The 19,832-nt window shown below is 44.1% G+C and overlaps 1 protein-coding gene across 2 annotated transcripts in view; it reads right to left on the bottom strand.

Moving 5' to 3' along the window:
• The window catches only part of LOC118379245 (semaphorin-3D-like), a 94,443-nt gene that overhangs the window by 26,947 nt on the left and 47,664 nt on the right, over window positions 1–19,832 (bottom strand). For both annotated transcript variants that reach the window (XM_052465835.1, XM_052465836.1), the window contains exons 4-17: window positions 19,025–19,087; window positions 18,784–18,903; window positions 18,444–18,537; window positions 17,521–17,649; window positions 16,219–16,355; window positions 14,003–14,117; window positions 13,827–13,896; window positions 12,779–12,923; window positions 10,225–10,447; window positions 8,338–8,426; window positions 7,548–7,589; window positions 6,482–6,639; window positions 4,336–4,400; window positions 3,579–3,718 (exon numbers count right to left, since the gene is read on the bottom strand). In XM_052465835.1, coding sequence (XP_052321795.1) covers window positions 3,579–3,718; window positions 4,336–4,400; window positions 6,482–6,639; window positions 7,548–7,589; window positions 8,338–8,426; window positions 10,225–10,447; window positions 12,779–12,923; window positions 13,827–13,896; window positions 14,003–14,117; window positions 16,219–16,355; window positions 17,521–17,649; window positions 18,444–18,537; window positions 18,784–18,903; window positions 19,025–19,087 — 1,590 coding nt within the window. The remainder of the gene's footprint in view (window positions 1–3,578; window positions 3,719–4,335; window positions 4,401–6,481; window positions 6,640–7,547; window positions 7,590–8,337; window positions 8,427–10,224; window positions 10,448–12,778; window positions 12,924–13,826; window positions 13,897–14,002; window positions 14,118–16,218; window positions 16,356–17,520; window positions 17,650–18,443; window positions 18,538–18,783; window positions 18,904–19,024; window positions 19,088–19,832) is intronic.

Below are 19,832 nucleotides of genomic sequence, written 5' to 3'. Positions count from 1 at the left end.
CGGGGCAGGTGGAAGGGAGGAAGAGATTGAGGAGATCGTCGGGGGCAGGTAGAAGGGAGGAAGGAATTGAGGAGAGGTCGGGGGCAGGTGGAAGGGAGAAGGTAAGAAGGGATAGAGGAGAGGTCGGGGGCAGGTGGAAGGGAGGAAGGGATTGAGGAGAGGTCGGGGGCAGGTTGAAGGGAGGAAGGGATTGAGGAGAGGTCGGGGGCAGGTGGAAGGGAGGAAGGGATTGAGGAGAGGTCGGGGGCAGGTAGAAGGGAGGAAGGATTTGAGGAGAGGTCGGGAGAAGGTAGAAGGGAGGAAGGGATTGAGGAGAGGTCGGGGGCAGGTGGAAGGGAGGAAGGGATTGAGGAGAGGTCGGGGGCAGGTGGAAGGGAGGAAGGGATTGAGGAGAGGTCGGGGGCAGGTGGAAGGGAGGAAGGGATTGAGGAGAGGTCGGGGGCAGGTGGAAGGGAGGAAGGGATTGAGGAGAGGTCGGGGGCAGGTAGAAGGGAGGACGGATTGAGGAGAGGTCGGGGGCAGGTGGAAGGAGGAAGAGATTGAGGAGAGGTCGGGGGCAGGTGGAAGGGAGGAAGGAATTGAGGAGAGGTCGGGGGCAGGTGGAAGGGAGAAGGTAAGAAGGATTGAGGAGAGGTCGGGGGCAGGTGGAAGGAGGAAGGGATTGAGGAGAGGTCGGGGGCAGGTAGAAGGGAGGAAGGGATTGAGGAGAGGTCGGGGAAGGTAGAAGGGAGGAAGGAATTGAGGAGAGGTGGGGGCAGGTGGAAGGGAGAAGGTAAGAAGGGATTGAGGAGAGGTCGGGGGCACGTGGAAGGAGGAAGGGATTGAGGAGAGGTCAGGGGCAGGTGGAAGGGGGGAAGGGATTGAGGAGAGGTCGGGGGCAGGTGGAAGGGAGGAAGGGATTGAGGAGAGGTCGGGGGCAGGTGGAAGGGAGGAAGGGATTGAGGAGAGGTCGGGGGCAGGTGGAAGGGAGGAAGGGATTGAGGAGAGGTCAGGGGCAGGTAGAAGGGAGGAAGGGATTGAGGAGAGGTCAGGGGCAGGTAGAATGAGACGGAGGACAGAGGGAAGAAGGGAAAAGGCTGATGGGAGGTGTCTGAAATTATGAAATAAAAATAGGATGGAAAGTGAAATAAAACAGACATCACCTGCTACTATATGAAAGTCCAGCTGTAAGACCACCCACACAATATATAACAAAGGTTGATAAATGAAAGCTCCTCTAAAGGTCATTCCACCAGTAGCATGTATCTGGACAGCTGCTAGTGTGAATGTTGCTCTCTGTGGGACTTCTGTATAACATGTATCTACTCCATTCAACATCGTCAGGGTCAAACTCGACTTCCAGAGAGAGAACTCCTGCATCCAATCCTTCAACCTCCTTCCCATTGTGTTTCTAACCCACATGGCCTTGCCTGGGCTATGGTTTCCCATGTGGGGGAACGCGGTTACACACACACACACACACACACACACACACACACACACACACACACACACACACACACACACACACACACACACACACACACACACACACACACACACACACACACACACACACACACACACACACACACACACACACACACACACACACACACACACACACACACACACACACACACACACACACACACACACACACAGACTGGAGGTGTTGACTAGACCAATCTCTCTGGTCTGGTTCAGGAGATGAGTGTCAACCTCAATGAGCTGCTTTCCTCACCTCTCCTTTCCCACAAAAAAACTTCTCTCCTCACCTCCCCTTTCCCAGAAAAAACCTGTCCCTCTCTCCTCACCTTTCATTTCCCACAAAAAAACCTGTCTCTCTCTCCTCACCTCCCCTTACCAAAAAACCTGTCTCAATCTTCTCACCTCCCCTTACCCCAAAAAATGATGTCTCTCTCTCCTCATCTCCCCTTACCAAAACCTCCCCTCCCTGTCCCCTCCCCTCCCTTTCTCGTCACTTCACCTACCGGTTCCACTCCTCCAATACAATCATATTTATCTCCCAGTCTCCCTCTCTTTGTCCCTCTCTCTGTCCCTCTCCCTGTCCCTCTCCCTCTCAATTTCCCTCTAACTCTCCCTCTCTCTGTTCCAGTGTCTGGTCTCAGTCAGTCACCACCTCGACCAGAGACAAAAGTTTTACAAGGTTAATTCGACTCATAACGACCAGTATGAGTTCAGGGAGCGAGGACGAAATAGGAGGATGAGGAATAGGAGAGTAGAGTAAGGAAGAGAGAGAATAAAAGAGAAAGAGAGTGATGGATGGACTGTGCTAGTGAATCACTATCTGTGATCTCCATCTGGAAGCCACTAGGGATTGACCGCTGGTCATCAGCTCTTTGTTCTACAAAGGTGAGAGTTGACAGTTGACTGTGTAGGTCTCAGACAAGGTTACTCATTAAACATCAAAGAATACCTGATGCATCTACTGTTACATATTACCCTTCTCCTGACCTCCTCTCCTCCTCCTCCCCTCTTCCTCTTCTTCCTCTTTCTACAGTAACCCCGGGGGTTCCAAAGTCAAACGGACCATTCTGGTAAAAACTAGAGTGAAAAACTAGCTCAGCTTCTGGTTAGAGGGCAACAGTGGACTCAGGTAGACCGCTTCAAATATTTTACCTTAAAATTGCTGACTGACTAGTAACGTTAAGACTCTGTTAGAACACTAACAATATATCACTGTGTAGACATCATTTGATATGAAGTGGATTGGTGAAAGCTTTGTAGTGAAACAGCTCACCTATTCAGTTGTGACAGATCAAGATCACTCCAAGGTAGAAAGGAGGGAAGGTGCATGACATAGTGACCGTACGAAAACAAGACTAAATCCTAGTCAAAATGGCCAGCATATCCATTCGTCACACTTTTGGACAGACGTTTCACCCAAGGGTTGATGTTTCCTCGCAGTAGAGACTTTCTCTTTCCGTAATCCTTTGTTTCCCCAGCCATGAGCAGAATATTATCTTTGTATTTGGGGGCAATGTGAAACAGAACAAGAGAAAGGAGCACATAAACCGTGTAGAACATCGAAGCACCCCTCCAGGTTGTTGTGTTTGTGTGTGTTGTTATGCTGTTATGTAAGGGTATATGATGTAACAGAGAGAGTGTCTGTTCTAGGCAGTTAAAGTGTCTGTGTATCAGACATGGGATGTGATGACTTATAACCTCTCTAGTAATGCTAGCACTGTAAGCCTCTGATAACACATTACTTACTACTTATTTGACCCCTCTCTGCAATGTGTGTGTGTGTATGTGTGTGTGTGTGTGTGTTCCCAAAATAATAGTAAACAAACAAAAATATGACCAACTGGGAACATTTAGTTGATTTCTAGGGGGATTAGGGTTAAGGTCAGAATTAGTGTAAGGATTAGAATTAGGTTTAGGGTTAGGGGCTAGGGTTAAGGTTAGGTTTTGGGGTGAGAGTTAGATTTAGGGTTCGGAAGAATAGGATTTTGAATAGGACTGAATTTTGTGTCCCCACCAAGGGTAGTTGAATAAGACTGCGTGTGGCTTGTGTGTGTGTGTGTGTGCGCATGCGTGCGTGCGTGTGTGTATGTGTGCGTGTTCTGTCTCACCTCCTCTCTGTGTTCAGCTCCAGGTCTATGTATGAACCAGCGTGTGGTGGTCTGTTGTGATTTGGGGAGACACTCCAGGAAGGTGGAGTTATTCTCCACCCCAAACATTGTCCTCTCCTCCACCCTGCCTCCACGCAGAGCTGAGAACACAGAAATATATCCATAAAGTGTTAACATGTTATATTGTGATTGTCACGGTCGCACACCAACCCACACACCATGTAGAGGGAGTCAGAGCAGCAGTGTTGTTACTTACTGTCCTCTGTGTCCCAACACTGGCTGGATGGGTCTCCATGTTATATTGTGATTGTCACGGTCACACACCAACCCACACACCATGTAGAGGGAGTCAGAGCAGCAGTGTTGTTACTTACTGTCCTCTGTGTCCCAACACTGGCTGGATGGGTCTCCATGTTATATTGTGATTGTCACGGTCACACACCAACCCACACACCATGTAGAGGGAGTCAGAGCAGCAGTGTTGTTACCATGTAGAGGGAGTCAGAGCAGCTGTTACTTACTGTCCTCTGTGTCCCAACACTGGCTGGATGGGTCTCCATGTTATATTGTGATTGTCACGGTCACACACCAACCCACACACCATGTAGAGGGAGTCAGAGCAGCAGTGTTGTTACTTACTGTCCTCTGTGTCCCAACACTGGCTGGATGGGTCTCCATGTTATATTGTGATTGTCACGGTCACACACCAACCCACACACCATGTAGAGGGAGTCAGAGCAGCAGTGTTGTTACTTACTGTCCTCTGTGTCCCAACACTGGCTGGATGGGTCTCCATGTTTGATGTCTTGTCTTCTGGCTCTCCTGTCAACACAAAACACATACATAAACACACACACACGCCGCAGGGTTAGGGGTGAGAGGTCAAGAAAGGTGACAAGGTCACATCCTGCTGTCAAGGCAATGTTTTACTCTTCTTAACACACAAAAGGTTCTCTCTCTGCGTGCGTGCGTGCGTGCGTGTGTGTGTGCGTGCGTGTGTGCGTATGTGTGTGTGTGTGTGCGTGTGTGTGTGCGTGTGTGCGTGCGTGTGTGTGTGTGTGTGTGTGTGTGTGTGTGTGTGTGTGTGTGTGTGTGTGTGTGTGTGTGTGTGTGTGTGTGTGTGTTTCTCTGATTCCAGATCAGTTTTTTTCCAGGGGCTTTCTATTACCGGTAACAGGAGTTACTTCAGTCAGTGATTGAAGCTGCTCTGTCTGTCCTGATAAACCTGGTCAATCCGTCTAACATGATGAACATACTGACAACAACCATATATGCATAACACACTGAACCCAACAACTGACAACCACAGATACGTAAAGAACACATGGAACCCAATAGCCAAGTTGAACCCAATAGCCAAGTTGAACCCAATAGCCAAGTTGAACCCAATAGCCAAGTTGAACCCAATAGCCAGGTTGAACTCAATAGCCAGGTTGAACCCAATAGCCAAGTTGAACCCAATAGCCAGGTTGAACCCAATAGCCAAGTTGAACCCAATAGCCAGGTTGAACCCAATAGCCAGGTTGAACTCAATAGCCAAGTTGAACTCAATAGCCAAGTTGAACTCAATAGCCAAGCTGAACCCAATAGTCAAGTTGAACCCAATAGCCAAGTTGAACTCAATAGCCAAGCTGAACCCAAAAAGCCAAGTTGAACCCAATAGCCAAGTTGAACTCAATAGCCAAGTTGAACTCAATAGCCAAGCTGAACCCAATAGCCAAGTTGAACCCAATATCCAAGTTGAACTCAATAGCCAAGTTGAACTCAATAGCCAAGATGAACCCAATAGCCAAGTTGAACTCAATAGCCAAGTTGAACTCAATAGCCAAGATGAACCCAATAGCCAAGATGAACCCAATATCCAAGTTGAACTCAATAGCCAAGTTGAACTCAATAGCCAAGATGAACCCAATAGCCAAGTTGAACTCAATAGCCAAATATTCAAGTGTTTTGGACAAAGACTAGATATTCCAAAGCTGCCTCTCTCTCTGAAAGCTATGTATGGATCTGTTGGTGTTTACACAGTCAACCACCTACATCCTATAGATTTAGCTTGAACTTGAGATATATGCCTCCCTGTAATTTTCTCTCTGTTTTGCTCTCCCCTCTCTCACCATCTCTCGCTATCCCCCATAGATGTAGAGTTTTGTATTCTACAGCCTGTATGTCCTCAGATCAGTTTTCAAAGTACCACCAGGCACCAACCAACCACCCCCTCTATACCCCACAATGCAATAACATGACCCCTCCTCAGCCATAATGCAATGGTGTGATCCCAAAATGTAGGGCATTAGACAATCTGCTATAGTCTGACTAGGCCACTTACTCGGGACAAACACACACACTCCATATAAACAAAGACGACAACAGAGAGAGAGAGAGAGAGAGAGAGAGAGAGAGAGAGAGAGAGAGAGAGAGAGAGAGAGAGAGAGAGAGAAAAGTGGGTTAATGCCCTGTGGCAGAGAGAAACACGAAAGAAACAAAAGCCCACCAAAAACATATTTAGAAAAGATATCTGAATTCTCTATGACAGTCCCTGGAACCCTGAAACATAGGACGTCAGGTCTGATAGAAACCTTCGCTCTTCTACGGATTCATTAAATCCTGCTAGTGGACGTCTACACACACCTGATCTGAAAAGGAAGTATGGACATGTCAGAGCTAATGACAAATGCCCTTCATTTGATGGATAACTAATAGGTAATCTATGGGTCCTGAGGCCTGCTGTGTTTCAGATACCTCAGATGAAAGGAGTAACAATGTGACAGCTGTTTTATATGTTCCTGTATAGTTTATATGTTCTTAACAACATGGTACAGAAACTATACAGGAAATTATTGGACATTTACTGCACCATCATACACCTGAACAAATGTGTGTGTGTGCGTGTGTGTGTGTTCTACCTCTTGGATGCTGGGACGTATTGTGAGCAAGTGTGTCCGTCCCAGGCGCAGTAAGGATCTCTGGCAAGGCAACACTCTGCACACACCTGACCATACAGGTGACACCTGCTCAGGGACACCTGGGCGAGCCCAGCCCCCGAACCCACATACAGCTGTTGCTATGGAAACAGAGATGGAGAGAACAAACTACCTCAGGGAAGGATTCAGTCTAGCACACTTGTTTCAACTAATCACCTCGCTATATGTTGTTGCTGTTTACACTATAATATGGTTCATTGTGGGGAAGAGACCTGTGTTTTTCTGATCTCCATTTTTTTCATTGTATGTGTGTGTGTTCATGCGTGCGCATGTGAGTTCACATATGTGATTTAGTACACCCACATATCCAACAGCATATAGTACAGTACACTCGTAGAAAAAAAGAGGGTTCTACATGGAATACAAAAGATTTCTACTAAAAAGGGGTTTTCTACGGGGACAGCCGAATAACCTTTTTGGAACCCTTTCTTTGAAGAGTGTATCCTCAAGGTTCTCACCTCCAATATTATTATTACTGGAAGTCAGTCCCCATAACTTTAAAGGTGGTTTAAACAACAAGACCTTCAACAACGAGAGAGAGAGAGAGAGAGAGAGAGAGAGAGAGAGAAAGGTGTTTTGTATGGATCTGCCTGGACTCGTCTGAACCAGGGATTACAAAACAAACACTGAACGGAAATATGGAAAACACTGGGGGATGGGTTGGGATGAGATGAACACACACACACACACACACACACACACACACACACACACACACACACACACACACACACACACACACACACACACACACACACACACACACACACAAGCTGTGACAGATGAGGGGAGGCTGTGATTGGAGTTGAACGGTCTGTTGACATCCCTGACCCTCAGATAGCAAGGGAGGAGGCGAGCAAGAGAGGAGAAGGGAAGGAAAGAGGGAAGGTTGATGGTGCAGTTAGTACCCCTAAAGCTACAGTAAACGAGAAATGTAGGGGAAGATAGAGATGGAAAGGAGGGATAGAGAGAAGAGGGGAGTTCTTACCTGTTTAGAAGAGATCTCCATACTCAGGATGGGAGTGGGAGCCTAGAGGAGAAAACACACATTATCTCCACTATACGCACATACACACTGACTCGTACTTTCTACTTAATACATACAGTGTAGTCGTTAGCTAATTAGTTATACTTGAGAAAAACCAAGCTTATTTTGCAGCTACGGAGATGGCCTCAGGTTAGGGAGTTCAACCAAGGAGTGTGTGAATCAACGAGAGAGAATAAACTCACTCTATGTCTGTCAAACTAGAGAAACACACCAACTCTCCTCTCTATACCCCCAGAACTCCTGCTGTGTGTTTAGGATAGTAAGGTATTCATACTATACTGCTGTTTAAAGAGTTGACAACCCTTCAATCAAGAGATAATGTTAAAAAATAAAAAATAAATGAAAATGTTGGTTGATTAATATTAATTGACAAATCACCTTGACCTTGAATTCCAGGACAGAAGGAAATTCAGGATATTAGTTTAGTAGTATGAGTAGCTACATACAGATATAATTTTCTGCCTGCAGTGGAGATAATATGATTTAGAAAAAGTCAGTTATCTGCATCAGAGTGGTATTACTGACAGATCTGGTGTATATATATTCAACTTCTCCAGACCCTATGTGAATGAAGACAATATTTAAAGCTGTGTGTGTGTGTGTGTGTGTGTGTGTGTGTGTGTGTGTGTGTGTGTGTGTGTGTGTGTGTGTGTGTGTGTGTGTGTGTGTGTGTGTGTGTGTGTGTGTGTGTGTGTGTGTGTGTGTGTGTGTGTGTGTGTGTGTGTGTTACCTGGAACACTGAGAGCTCCTCCAGAATCACCTCCTCAGTAGACCAGTTCTCCTGAGTAATGCTCACCACCTTTAGAACTGACCCAGCATCTGGACAACACACAAATGTTTATATTTTCACATGCTTATGAAATACACACACATAATACTTATCTTTCCCTAGCTTTCTAGTGAGAGAGATCTACTGAAATGGGACTGCTTGGCTCCAAACAGACTATGATGTTGTAGCGCCATCTGTTGTTCAGTCTGAGCATGACAGCAAAGACAGGGGATTTCTTTTTTAAAATTTACATTTGTTTTTTATTTAAACAGTACAAAACATAAAACATACAAACAACAGCATACAGACACACAAACATCAATGACATCACACCTGCCCAGTTGATTTTCAATTTTGAAGAATGTGTTTTTTTCAAGATGATTTACGCGAAAAGTATAGTCCAACCCATCGGGTACCTCACTGCATCCTCATATCTTGAATGTCTTGAAATTATTATTGAAATTATTATGAACAGTGATTATTGCGTCTTTAGTAGTTTTAGACTTAAGACATGACTCTGGCCTTGTGCTGTAGAATTTGTGAATTTTGTCTTTCTCTAATTTGTGAATTTTAAATTCTACACATGAGATTATACTGGATTAAGTGTACATTTTCGTTAACTGTAATGTTGTTAGTTACAGTGCCTTAAGGAAGTATTCACACCCCTTGACTTTTCATATATTTTGTTGTTTTAGAAGGTGAGATTAAAATGGATTTAAATGTCCTTTTTTGTCAACGATCTACACAAAATACTCTTTACTGTCATTTAGGTCAGCATTGTGGAGTAACTACAATGTTATTGATCCATCCTCAGTTTTCTCCTATCACGCCCACTAAACTCTGTAACTGTTTTAAAGTCAAAATTGAAATCCCTGAGTTTCCTGCATCTTTGGCAACTGAGTTAGGAAGGACGCCTGTATCTTTGTAGTGGCTGGGTGTATTGATACACCATCCAAAGTGTAATTAATAACTTCACCATGCTCAAAGGGACATTCAATGTACATTTTTTTTACCCATCTATCAATAGGTGAGCTTCTTTGCAAGGTATTGGAAAACCTCCCTGGTCTTTGTGGTTGAGTTTGTGTCTGAAATGCACTGCTCGAATGAGGGACCTTACTGATAATTGTATGTGTCGGGTACAGAGATGAGGTAGTGATTTAAAAAATCATGTTAAAAACTATTATTTCATGCAACTCATTTGTGACTTGTTAAGCAAATGTTTGCTCCTGAATTTATTTAGGCTTGTCATAACAAAGGAGTTGAATACTCATTGATTCAAGACATTTCAGATTTACATTTTTTATTCATTTATAAAAATGTCTAAAAACATAATTCCACTTTGAAGTTATGCTGTATTGTGTGCAGGCCAGTGACACAACATCTCAATTTAAATCCATTTTGAATTGATTTTATTTATTTATTTAGATTTAAAATAAGGTTGTAACACAACAACATGTGGAATAAGTCAAGGGATGTGAATAATTTCTGAAGGCACTGTATGTTTCAACTTTCCCTCCAACTTGAACCAATATCAGTTCTTTTAAGGTCTTGGTTCCAATTTTAGTCCGATTTTAGTTTACATTTTTTTCTAATAGATTGACAGTTGGATAGGCTTTCCGTAAGGTTTTGTATATCTTACCTATCAGATTAATGTCCTTTTCTGACTCAAATATGATAGGGGACATGGGATTTGATATGGAGCTCACACACAGAGTAACAGTATTGCAGGATGGAATTCAAACTACATCTAACATTCAAACAGTCTTAACATTTTCAGGTTAAAGAGGAAGGCTGAGAATAGAATGTTAGGGTTACTGAAAATTGTGTGTGTTTGTGTCCATCTCTCACCTGTCCCCAGAAACATGACTTCATACTGTCCGTCCTCAGCCATGACGCGGTCCACCACTATCTGTGTCAGTGTGTAGTCGACACGTACACGCGTGAACACGGGTCGGCTGGTCAGGGGGTAGACGGAGCGGAACATGAGGGGGTGGAAGCGGATGAAACTGACCACCTCATCTGAGAAGTCTTTAGTGGTCCTTATCCTGGGATCATACGTCTTACTGGGACACTGGAGAAAGGGGATAGACAATCATGTTCAGACAGTATGAAAGCCTACCTCGAAGCAGATAGTCATCTAGATAAGTACCTTAAGGACTAATTTAGGAATCCCTGTCATTAAAGACTCACTTCAGCTGTTTTTGAACTTGTCTCCATCTGGTGGTGAACGGAAGTACTCCACAGATTCAGGTACATACCGCTACTTCTGGAGTTCACAACCCTTCTACCCCGTCTGTTCCTCCTATTATACAGTTATAAACCATCCCTCGATGGCACAATGCATATCCCCTCACAAACATATACACACACATGCACGCATATACACAAATGTACCGACACAAAGTGCATTAGGAAAGTATTCAGACCTCTTGACGTTTTCCATATTTTGTTACGTTACAGGCTTAATCTATGATGGATTAAATAGTTCCCCCCCCCCCCTCATCAATCCACACACAATACCATAAAATGACAAAGCATGTCACGCCCTGGCCTTAGTATTCTGTGTTTTCGTTAGTCTTTTGGTGAGGCCAGGGTGTGACATGGGGATTTATGTGGTTTGTTTTGTCTGGGGTTGTTTGTAGTAATGGGATTGTGGTTAGAGTAGTACTCTAGGTAAGTCTATGGTTGCCTAGAGTGGTTCTCAATCAGAGGCAGGTGTTTATCGTTGTCTCTGCTTGGGAACCATATTTAGGCAGCCATATTCTTTAGGTCTCTTGTGGGTGATTGTTCCTGTCTTTGTGTTTGTGGTACCAGATAGAACTGTTTCGTTTTTTCACATTTCTGGTTTTTGTAGATTGTTGTATTTTCATCTTTATTAAAGATGTACAAAACTAACCACGCTGCGTTTTGGTCCGCCTCTCTTTCACCAGAAGAAAACCGTACAAAGCAAATGTATAAAAAATAAAGAAATGAAGAAAAAAAAGACATTTACATAAGTATTCAACCCCTTAACTCGGTACTTTGTTGAAGCACATTTGGCAGTGATTAAATACATATTTAAATTGTCTTGGCTATGACGCTACAAGCTTGGAAAACCTGTATTTGGGGAGTTTCTCCCATTCTTCTCTGCAGATCCTCTGAAGCTCTATCAAATTGGATGGGGAGCGTCGCTGTACCGCTATTTTCAGGTTTCTCTAGAGATGTTGGTGGAGTGCTGCAGAGATGGTTTTCCTTCTGGAATGTTCTCCCATCTCCACAGAGAAACTGGAGTTCTGTCAGAGTGACCATCAGGTTCTTGGTCACCACCCTGACCAAAGCCCTTCTCCGATTGCTCAGTTTGCCCTAGGCAGCCAGCTCTAGGAAAAGTCTTGATGGTTCCACGCCACTGTGTTCTTGGGGACCTTCAATGCTTTAGAAATGTTTTGTTGACCTTCCCCAGATCTATGCCTCGACACAATCCTGTCTCGGAGCTCTACAGACAATTCCTTTGACCTCACGGCTGGGTTTTTGCTCTGACGTCAACTGTGGGACCTTATATAGACAGGTGTGTGCCTTTCCAAATCATGTTCAATCAATTGAATTTACCACAGGTGGACTCCAATCAAGTTGTAGAAACATCTCAACGATGACCAATGGAAACAGGATGCACCTGAGCTCAATTTCGAGTCTCATAGCAAAGGGTGTGAATGCTTATGTAAATAAGGTATTTCTGTCTTTTACTTGTAAAAAAAAACAACAGTTTTCACCTTGTCATATTGGGGTATTGTGTGTAGACTGATAAGGATTTTAGTTTAGTTAATATCCATTTTAGAATAAGGCTGTAACGTAACAAAATGTGGAAAATGTCAAGGGGTGTCAAGTCCCTCATGTTAATCAGTTCCACAAACACTGCAGGAAAGGAAACACACGACGGTGATCACCGTGACGACTTAGAGACATCAACAAAGCTGCCGCCCAGACTGCAGTTTATTATTGTTCACCAGCACTGAGACTAGGTCATATATCACACACACACACACACACACACACACACACACACACACACACACACACACACACACACACACACACACACACACACACACACACACACACACACACACACACACACACACACACACACACACACACACTTTGACTTCTGTCACACTCTCACAGAGATGCATTATGAGTACATGCACACATAGTAGATGGGTGTTTATTATTGTTCATCAGGACTGTGTCATGTACCATGATTGGGTGATGTACTGTAAGCCATTTAAGTGGAGGAGAGGGGGTCTTTCTAAATTATCCTGTACGGAAACAGTATGCAGTCATCTTGTTTCCCTACTTACGCCGAGGAGGGAAATGGAGGGGGGTAGGGCTAGGAGAGATGTGTGTGTGTGTGTGTGTGTTACCGTACCGTTCCAGGGCGAGGGTAAGGTATTCTCCCCTCGTATTCTACCCAGCGATGGTCAGGTCCTTCCTTGTGAGCGTAGGGTCCGTTGAACACAGCTCGTATGTCAGCCATGCTGTACACACACACCGCCGAGCCACGGAACACAGAGCTGGGGGAGAAACACAGTCTAATAGGTATAGTGGGAAGAATAACCTGAGAAGTACCGTAGAGAGATGTCTTGTTATATAACAGGTTGTTTGGATCCTGGATGCTGCTGATTGGTTAATAGGAGGGTTATTCACCACAATCCCCAGGTAATGCCTTTTAACAGTTCCATGTAAACTGTCAATGTGTATTCATGGTCCCACACAGCCCAGCCAGGCAATCAATAAACTTTATCTCCCCTGAAAAAGAGCATCTAGACAAATCTCCCCATGTTACGAGCCCAGCTGTCTGCCTCTCTGACCTGTGGAACAATGTAGCAGTTATTTTCTTGTGATCTCCACTCTGCCATGCTTCTGAACGTGACAAGGCTGACAGCTTCTCTGAGCCCGGCAAATGAATTTATCAGGATCATTATAATGGGTATATCAAAAGAAATGGCAATAGAAACAAAGGTAAAACAAACAAAAATGCACAGAATTTTTGTCGTTGTTGTTTCAGCTGCTTAATGCGACTGTGTGTTTGTTAGCTTTAGTTGGCTAGCTAGCAAAGGAGAAGTAGCTAGCCTGCATAGCTACATGGTAATTATTTATTTAGCATAGCAACCATTGCAAATAAAATGGATATAATGAACAACCAGCCCATTTGGCTACAATCTCAGGACTAACGACTGTCTTTTGCCCGGACTGTTTTGTACTCATTAAAATAACGTTTTACGTGTTGGCCATCGTTTTATAAAAGTAATAAGGCCCTCAAACCTGGACATGATTGTGATTAACACCCTCTCAAGTGCTGTTTTCCTGGCCGTTGGCTACGACTCCGGCCTAAGAACAGCCCTCGTCAAGAGTTATTTACACGATAATCCTTGATTTCTCATGCCTTGCGTGGTATGGTGTACTAAGAGTTTTACCTGGAGGTGGTGAAGACTCCATACACAACAGGGTTCTTCTCATCTCTTGTGGGGAGCAGGAATATGTCCTCTACAACACACACACATAAAAGGTAAAAATGTGGCATTTAGTGCGTACGTGGTGTGTGTCTGTAAACATGGATGCATGTGTGTGTGTGTGTGTGTGTGTGACTTACGGAGCTCGTCAAAGTGCGTGTCCACTCCGTCAGGTCCAGGGATGGAACACACCAGTCTGGCTTTGAGGAACGTTGTCCACTTATTGGTCAGACTCCTCAACCCTCCCACGTCATTCTGAAACACAACCACAACACAACCATAACACAACCATTACACAACCATAGTCTAATACACAAATATATCTGAAATCCGTTTTGCAACCATGAAACAACCACAGTCTAGTCCACAGATCTGAGATATCAAGTACAACACAACTGCAAACAATTTTACAGACCTTGAACGCGTAAACTCCTGTTTGAGACCAGTTTAAATAAACTAAAATAAAGACCAAACTCTGATTATTTGACTGGCAGAGGACTGAGGTCTGCTCATTACAGTCGTGATGATGGTGGTCGGAATGAACTGACAAAGGAGGGCGAGACGACTGAAGAGGAAAATTGCTGACAAGGAGGAGAGAATAGGATAGAAGGATTTAGTAGGACAATAATAGCAGTATGAAGGAAGAATAGAAGCCAGAGAAAGGGAGAGAAAATCTAAAGAAGTATAAATATGAGGGAAGAAGAATTGAAGGTAAACTAGCAAGCTCGTTAATTATGCATGTTTTCAATTAGCATATGTATACCCCTGGCTGAGTGCTCTACTCAATAAAGCAATGCCCTTCTCAGGGTTAGGGTAGGAGTACTCAAATATACATATAAAGTACAGGGCCCCTTTATCCAGCACAAGGGCCCTAAACTAACCTCCCTTCTGAACTTGGCCCACAGACTAACCTATCACTATAGACATGCAATTATAGAAAATGCAGGGGTAATGGCTTTAGCGTTTTCTAAATGGGATTATCTTCAAAGATGACTGAAGCTCTGTTATTCCATTTATCCAGAGAGGAACCCCTTTATGGTCGGCTATAGACACAGAACAAGGAATCCCTCTCCTGCCTCATCGGCCTTACAGCTTACTCCCAAGTCGTAAACTGGGAATGTTGCAATAGAGCTTGGAATTTTTATAGTGGGAAGACTCCAGGGACAGTCTCCCTACTACCAGAAAATACTCTCCCTACATCCAGAAAGTACTTAAGTAAAGATACTTTAAAGAACTACTTAAGTCGTTTGTGGGTATCTGTACTTTACATTACTATTTATATTTTCAACAACTTTTACTTCACTACATTCCTAAAGAAAATAATGTACCTTTTACTCCATACATTTTCCCTGACACCCAAAAGTTACAATTTTAATGCTTAGCAGGACAGAAAATGGTTCAATTCACAAACTCTGATCTGGAAGAGTCATTAAACAGACAACATCCCTGGTCATCCCTACTGCCTCTGATCTGGAAGAGTCACTAAACAGACAACATCCCTGGTCATCCCTACTGCCTCTGATCTGGCAGACTCACTAAACAGACAACATCCCTGGTCATCCCTACTGCCTCTGATCTGGAAGAGTCACTAAACAGACAACATCCCTGGTCATCCCTACTGCCTCTGATCTGGCAGACTCACTAAACAGACAACATTCCTGGACATCCCTACTGCCTCTGATCTGGCAGACTCACTAAACAGACAACATTCCTGGTCATCCCTACTGCCTCTGATCTGGCAGACTCACTAAACAGACAACATTCCTGGTCATCCCTACTACCTCTGATCTGGCAGACTCACTAAACACAAATCATGAATTTGTAAATAATGTCTTAGTGTTGGAGTGTGCTATCCATACATTTAAAAAACAAGACAATTGTGCAGTCTGCTTTGCTTAATTTAAGGAATTTAAAGAACTGTGAACATGGAAGGAGTTAAAGCTGAGGGTTTGGGCTACAGGAAGGGGCTAAGAACAAGAGGTAGAGCATAAAGAAAAAGTAGGGGTGGAGCAGGACCCAAATGGTACTGGACCAACTAGCCTACTGTCCTACTTCATTCTTACTCCTACACTGCCTTAGGACCAGACCTTCGAATGCCCTTGGTGGTCAGTAAGACCACCAAGTGGTCCATTCCTCTGTTGGCAGACTAAACAAGAGGAATGTACTAGGAGGTATTGTCCCAGGGGGATTTAAGCACATCTGTGGAGAGGCCAGTTCTGTAGTAGAGGAAATAGATCTATCAATGTACACTCGTCCTGTTAGATGGCTGTCCTCCTCCTCGTCCCTTCCCTGACCTCTTCTCAAAACATCCCTCACTCACCTTCCTTCACCATTCTACACCTCTCCCCCATCTCACCTTGCAGACGCGTGCCACGCGGGACAGGACACTCTTATCGTTGCCGTCACGTGATGACTCGCGGAAGAAGAAGTAGATCTTGTCATCGTCTGGGTTGTAGGTGTCTGACACAGGATGGGCTGATACAAACCTGGCCTCTAGAGAGAGGGGGGGGTTATAAGTGCAACATTGTTCATACTTACAGCTTGACCCTGTGGACACAGCAGAGTGTCTTATTTTATTATTATTTTGTCTCCTCTGAGTACCCTGAGTTATGAATAATAAAATAACTCCAGACAGAGCCTTGGAACAGAGGAAAGGAATTAAACAGAGTGAGAAAGAAAGTATGTGACTGTGCACTGAGGAATTTAACCAAAGCCTCTGGGAAGATTCCTTAGAATAGGCTAATTTAGGCCTGCGCAAATACATACACACTCACAACATATTACACAGAGTTACTATTACTGTACGCTAGATAAGATATTCTAGAACCCCTGACACACACACACACACTGAGTGACAGCATCACTCCAGAGATCTCACATACACCCCGCTTCTGGCTGTGAAATGTGGATGGTGTGTGAGAGGAGTAAACTGCTGGCAACTTGATGATCCATGACAGACATAGAGGAGAGAGCATCATAGAATAGTGCTTGTACTGTCTGTGTAGGCTAGGGCCCCTTGTACTTTCTGTGTAGACTAGGGCCCTGTGAACTGTCTGTGTAGACTAGGGCCCTGTGAACTGTCTGTGTAGACTAGGGCCCTGTGAACTGTCTGTGTAGACTAGGGCCCTGTGAACTGTCTGTGTAGACTAGGGCCCTGTGAACTGTCTGTGTAGACTAGGGCCCTGTGTACTGTCTGTGTAGACTAGGGCCCTGTAAACTGTGTGACACACTGTCAATTCCCCAGTAAGTGTGTGTGCTGTAGCTCTACATTAAGTGTGGTGTCTTGTAAAAGTCAAACATGAATAACTGTATTGTTTCTTTTGTGGAAGGATTGACAATAACCTCCATCTATCGCACCCTGAGAACACAAAGCAGCTCTGTGTATCAATGTAAAGACTGGGAAGTGAAACACTTAATGACAAAACTAGGTTATGAATGAACTCAGCTGCTTCAACCAATCTTTGTGTACTGAGAGGAAGGATGTAGTCAAAAGAACCAGGCCAACAGTTAGTGAGAAATAATGTAATGTCATAATGAATGGCTCTACACGCTAATAACTCATAGCTCCACAATACGTGTGTATGTTTGTCTGTGTCGTTTGCCTATGTGTGTGTCTGTATGTGTCTGTGTATGCGTGTGTGCCTGTGTGTGCGTGTACCGTTGATCCAGTAGTCCTCTGAGATGTCAGTACGTATGTAGTGCTGGTCAGGGGGTGGGCCCAAGGAGCGGGTGAACGTTGTGTCTTTACCAAGGAAGTCTGATGCCGTGCCAGCATACATGAACTGGTCTGCAACCAATCAGAGACAAAGAGGGTTAGACCTTGACCAATGAGAATGAGCGTCAAGTACAACTGTAATGTGAACCAATTACAGTAACAACCCCAATTCTGATAAAAACAAGACAAAAAACCTGAACAAACACAATCAGACAATCTGTCTTTAAACTGTGCTTCATACTTTCAGTAATATGACATTCTTTGGCATGAGATGATGTCTCTGTAATCAGTTTTCTGTAAGAAGATAGGCAGAGCAAACATGTCTCCATGAATCTAGCCTTGACAACAATGTTTCAGATCATTTAGGAGTTGGCTTAGATGACAATGTCTTGCTGAATTCACTCTGTCTTACTTCATCAAAACAACATGCACACAAGCATGAACATGTACACACACACACACACACACGCACACACACACACGCACGCACGCACGCACACACACGCACGCACGCACACACACACACCTTTGGGATAGCAGAGAGAGTCATGAGGGAGACAGGGGGTCACAGAAACACACACTCTGAGTCTGAGTGTTTATAGTTTCATGCCAAGTACGTTTGTTTATTACATTAAGAAATAATTATCCCTGCAAGAGACACTGATCTGGACAAGAGCGCGTTGCTTTTTTTCTTAGATATTCAAAACAGAGAGTAGGGCCCTAGAGTGTGAGAGTACATGAGTGGTGTACAGGGGCTTTGATCACCAGAAGAGGAGAGAGTGGAAATGTAGGGCTGCATGTGGTTGTAGTAGGATGGTGTCAGGGTGGGGGTGATAAACTGTCAGATGGTAGGGGTGTGGTCTGACCTGTGAGGACAGACGTGAAAGGTTGCCAGGGGTCATAAGGGCATTTCAACCTCCCGGACTCCACTGTACCAGACAACAACTTGAACACACCCTCCTGGAAAGAGAGACAGAGAGAGACTGTGTAAGCAGTAAGGAATGCAGTTTGTGTCTCTGTCTGTCTGTCTGTCTGTCTGTCTGTCTGTCTGTCTGTCTGTCTGTCTGTCTGTCTGTCTGTCTGTCTGTCTGTCTGTCTGTCTGTCTGTCTGTATGTCTGTCTGTATGTGTGGTGTATGGGTGTTTATGTGTGTGTACGTGTATGAATGTGTACGTCCATGCATGTATAATTCTCCCTGACTCTTACCACTCTGCGTCCTGAGATCTCAATGAAGGCACATATCGGGTGGAAGGCTCCTGTCCCACAGGCATACACATGGGTGTGGTTAAAGTTATGGAGCACACGCACAAAGTTGGCACACTCCAACTGAGAGAGAGAAGCAGAGGAGAAGAACCAATAAGACACAGACAGAAACAAACTATATTTGAATTAGTGCTCTGAATAGAGATTTTACTGTCAGGCCAGACATTTTCCAGGTTGTTCTCACTTGAGCGTTCTTGCCTGCCAGTTTACACATCTCCACTGTGTCTCTGGAGGATGGCCAGCTGATCTGGGAACAGATAGACAGGGAAGTTTACGTAAGAGAACACACACTTCAAATAATAACCCTGATCCTACAACAGATGCTACCAAAACCATATCACACAACACATAAGAACAAAGCATACTGCACAAAACCCTCAGAGACGAAAATGTACTTAAATCTGATTTTTTTTCCCCAGAGAATTGACCAATTGTTCTTCCCGAGAAAATTTCAAGAAATTACCGGGAATCCCGGTATTCTGGTTAAAACCAGAAGTGCTATTTAAAAGCATATAAAACCAATGGAAAAATTGGACATGATTATACCACTGTACATGGAAAAATATACAAATGAATCTAACGGATTCTTTTTGTATTCGTTGCAATTTAATCAACTCAAAGTTCTCTCAAAGTCACCACACTATTTAATTGATGTAGCCCAGTTTTAACAAAGGCCTATGAAGCGTTGCTGGCCGACTGGTAAAATATTAGGAGGTTATTAGAGTAGTGAAAATGACATTCGTATTAGCACTGGTGTTGTGCCAATATATCCTCCAAACACCGGCTTTGAGGACATTATCATTTTAATACAACCTGTTGCCAACATGTTCAAAAAATGATTGACATTTTTTAATTAATTTATTCAAACTATTTCATCCATTCACAAGATATAGCCCTGACACAAATCTAGCTTTGCTACTCAAGCTGGCTGGTCGCTATTGGTTCAGTTGCTAGAGACGCGACCCAGTCGTTCAGTCTTTTTGTTCTGTATC

The sequence above is a fragment of the Oncorhynchus keta genome, chromosome 17 (genome assembly GCF_023373465.1).
Source record: "Oncorhynchus keta strain PuntledgeMale-10-30-2019 chromosome 17, Oket_V2, whole genome shotgun sequence".
In the NCBI taxonomy this organism is placed as follows: domain Eukaryota; kingdom Metazoa; phylum Chordata; class Actinopteri; order Salmoniformes; family Salmonidae; genus Oncorhynchus; species Oncorhynchus keta.
This window is presented reverse-complemented; position numbering and strand designations above follow the sequence as displayed.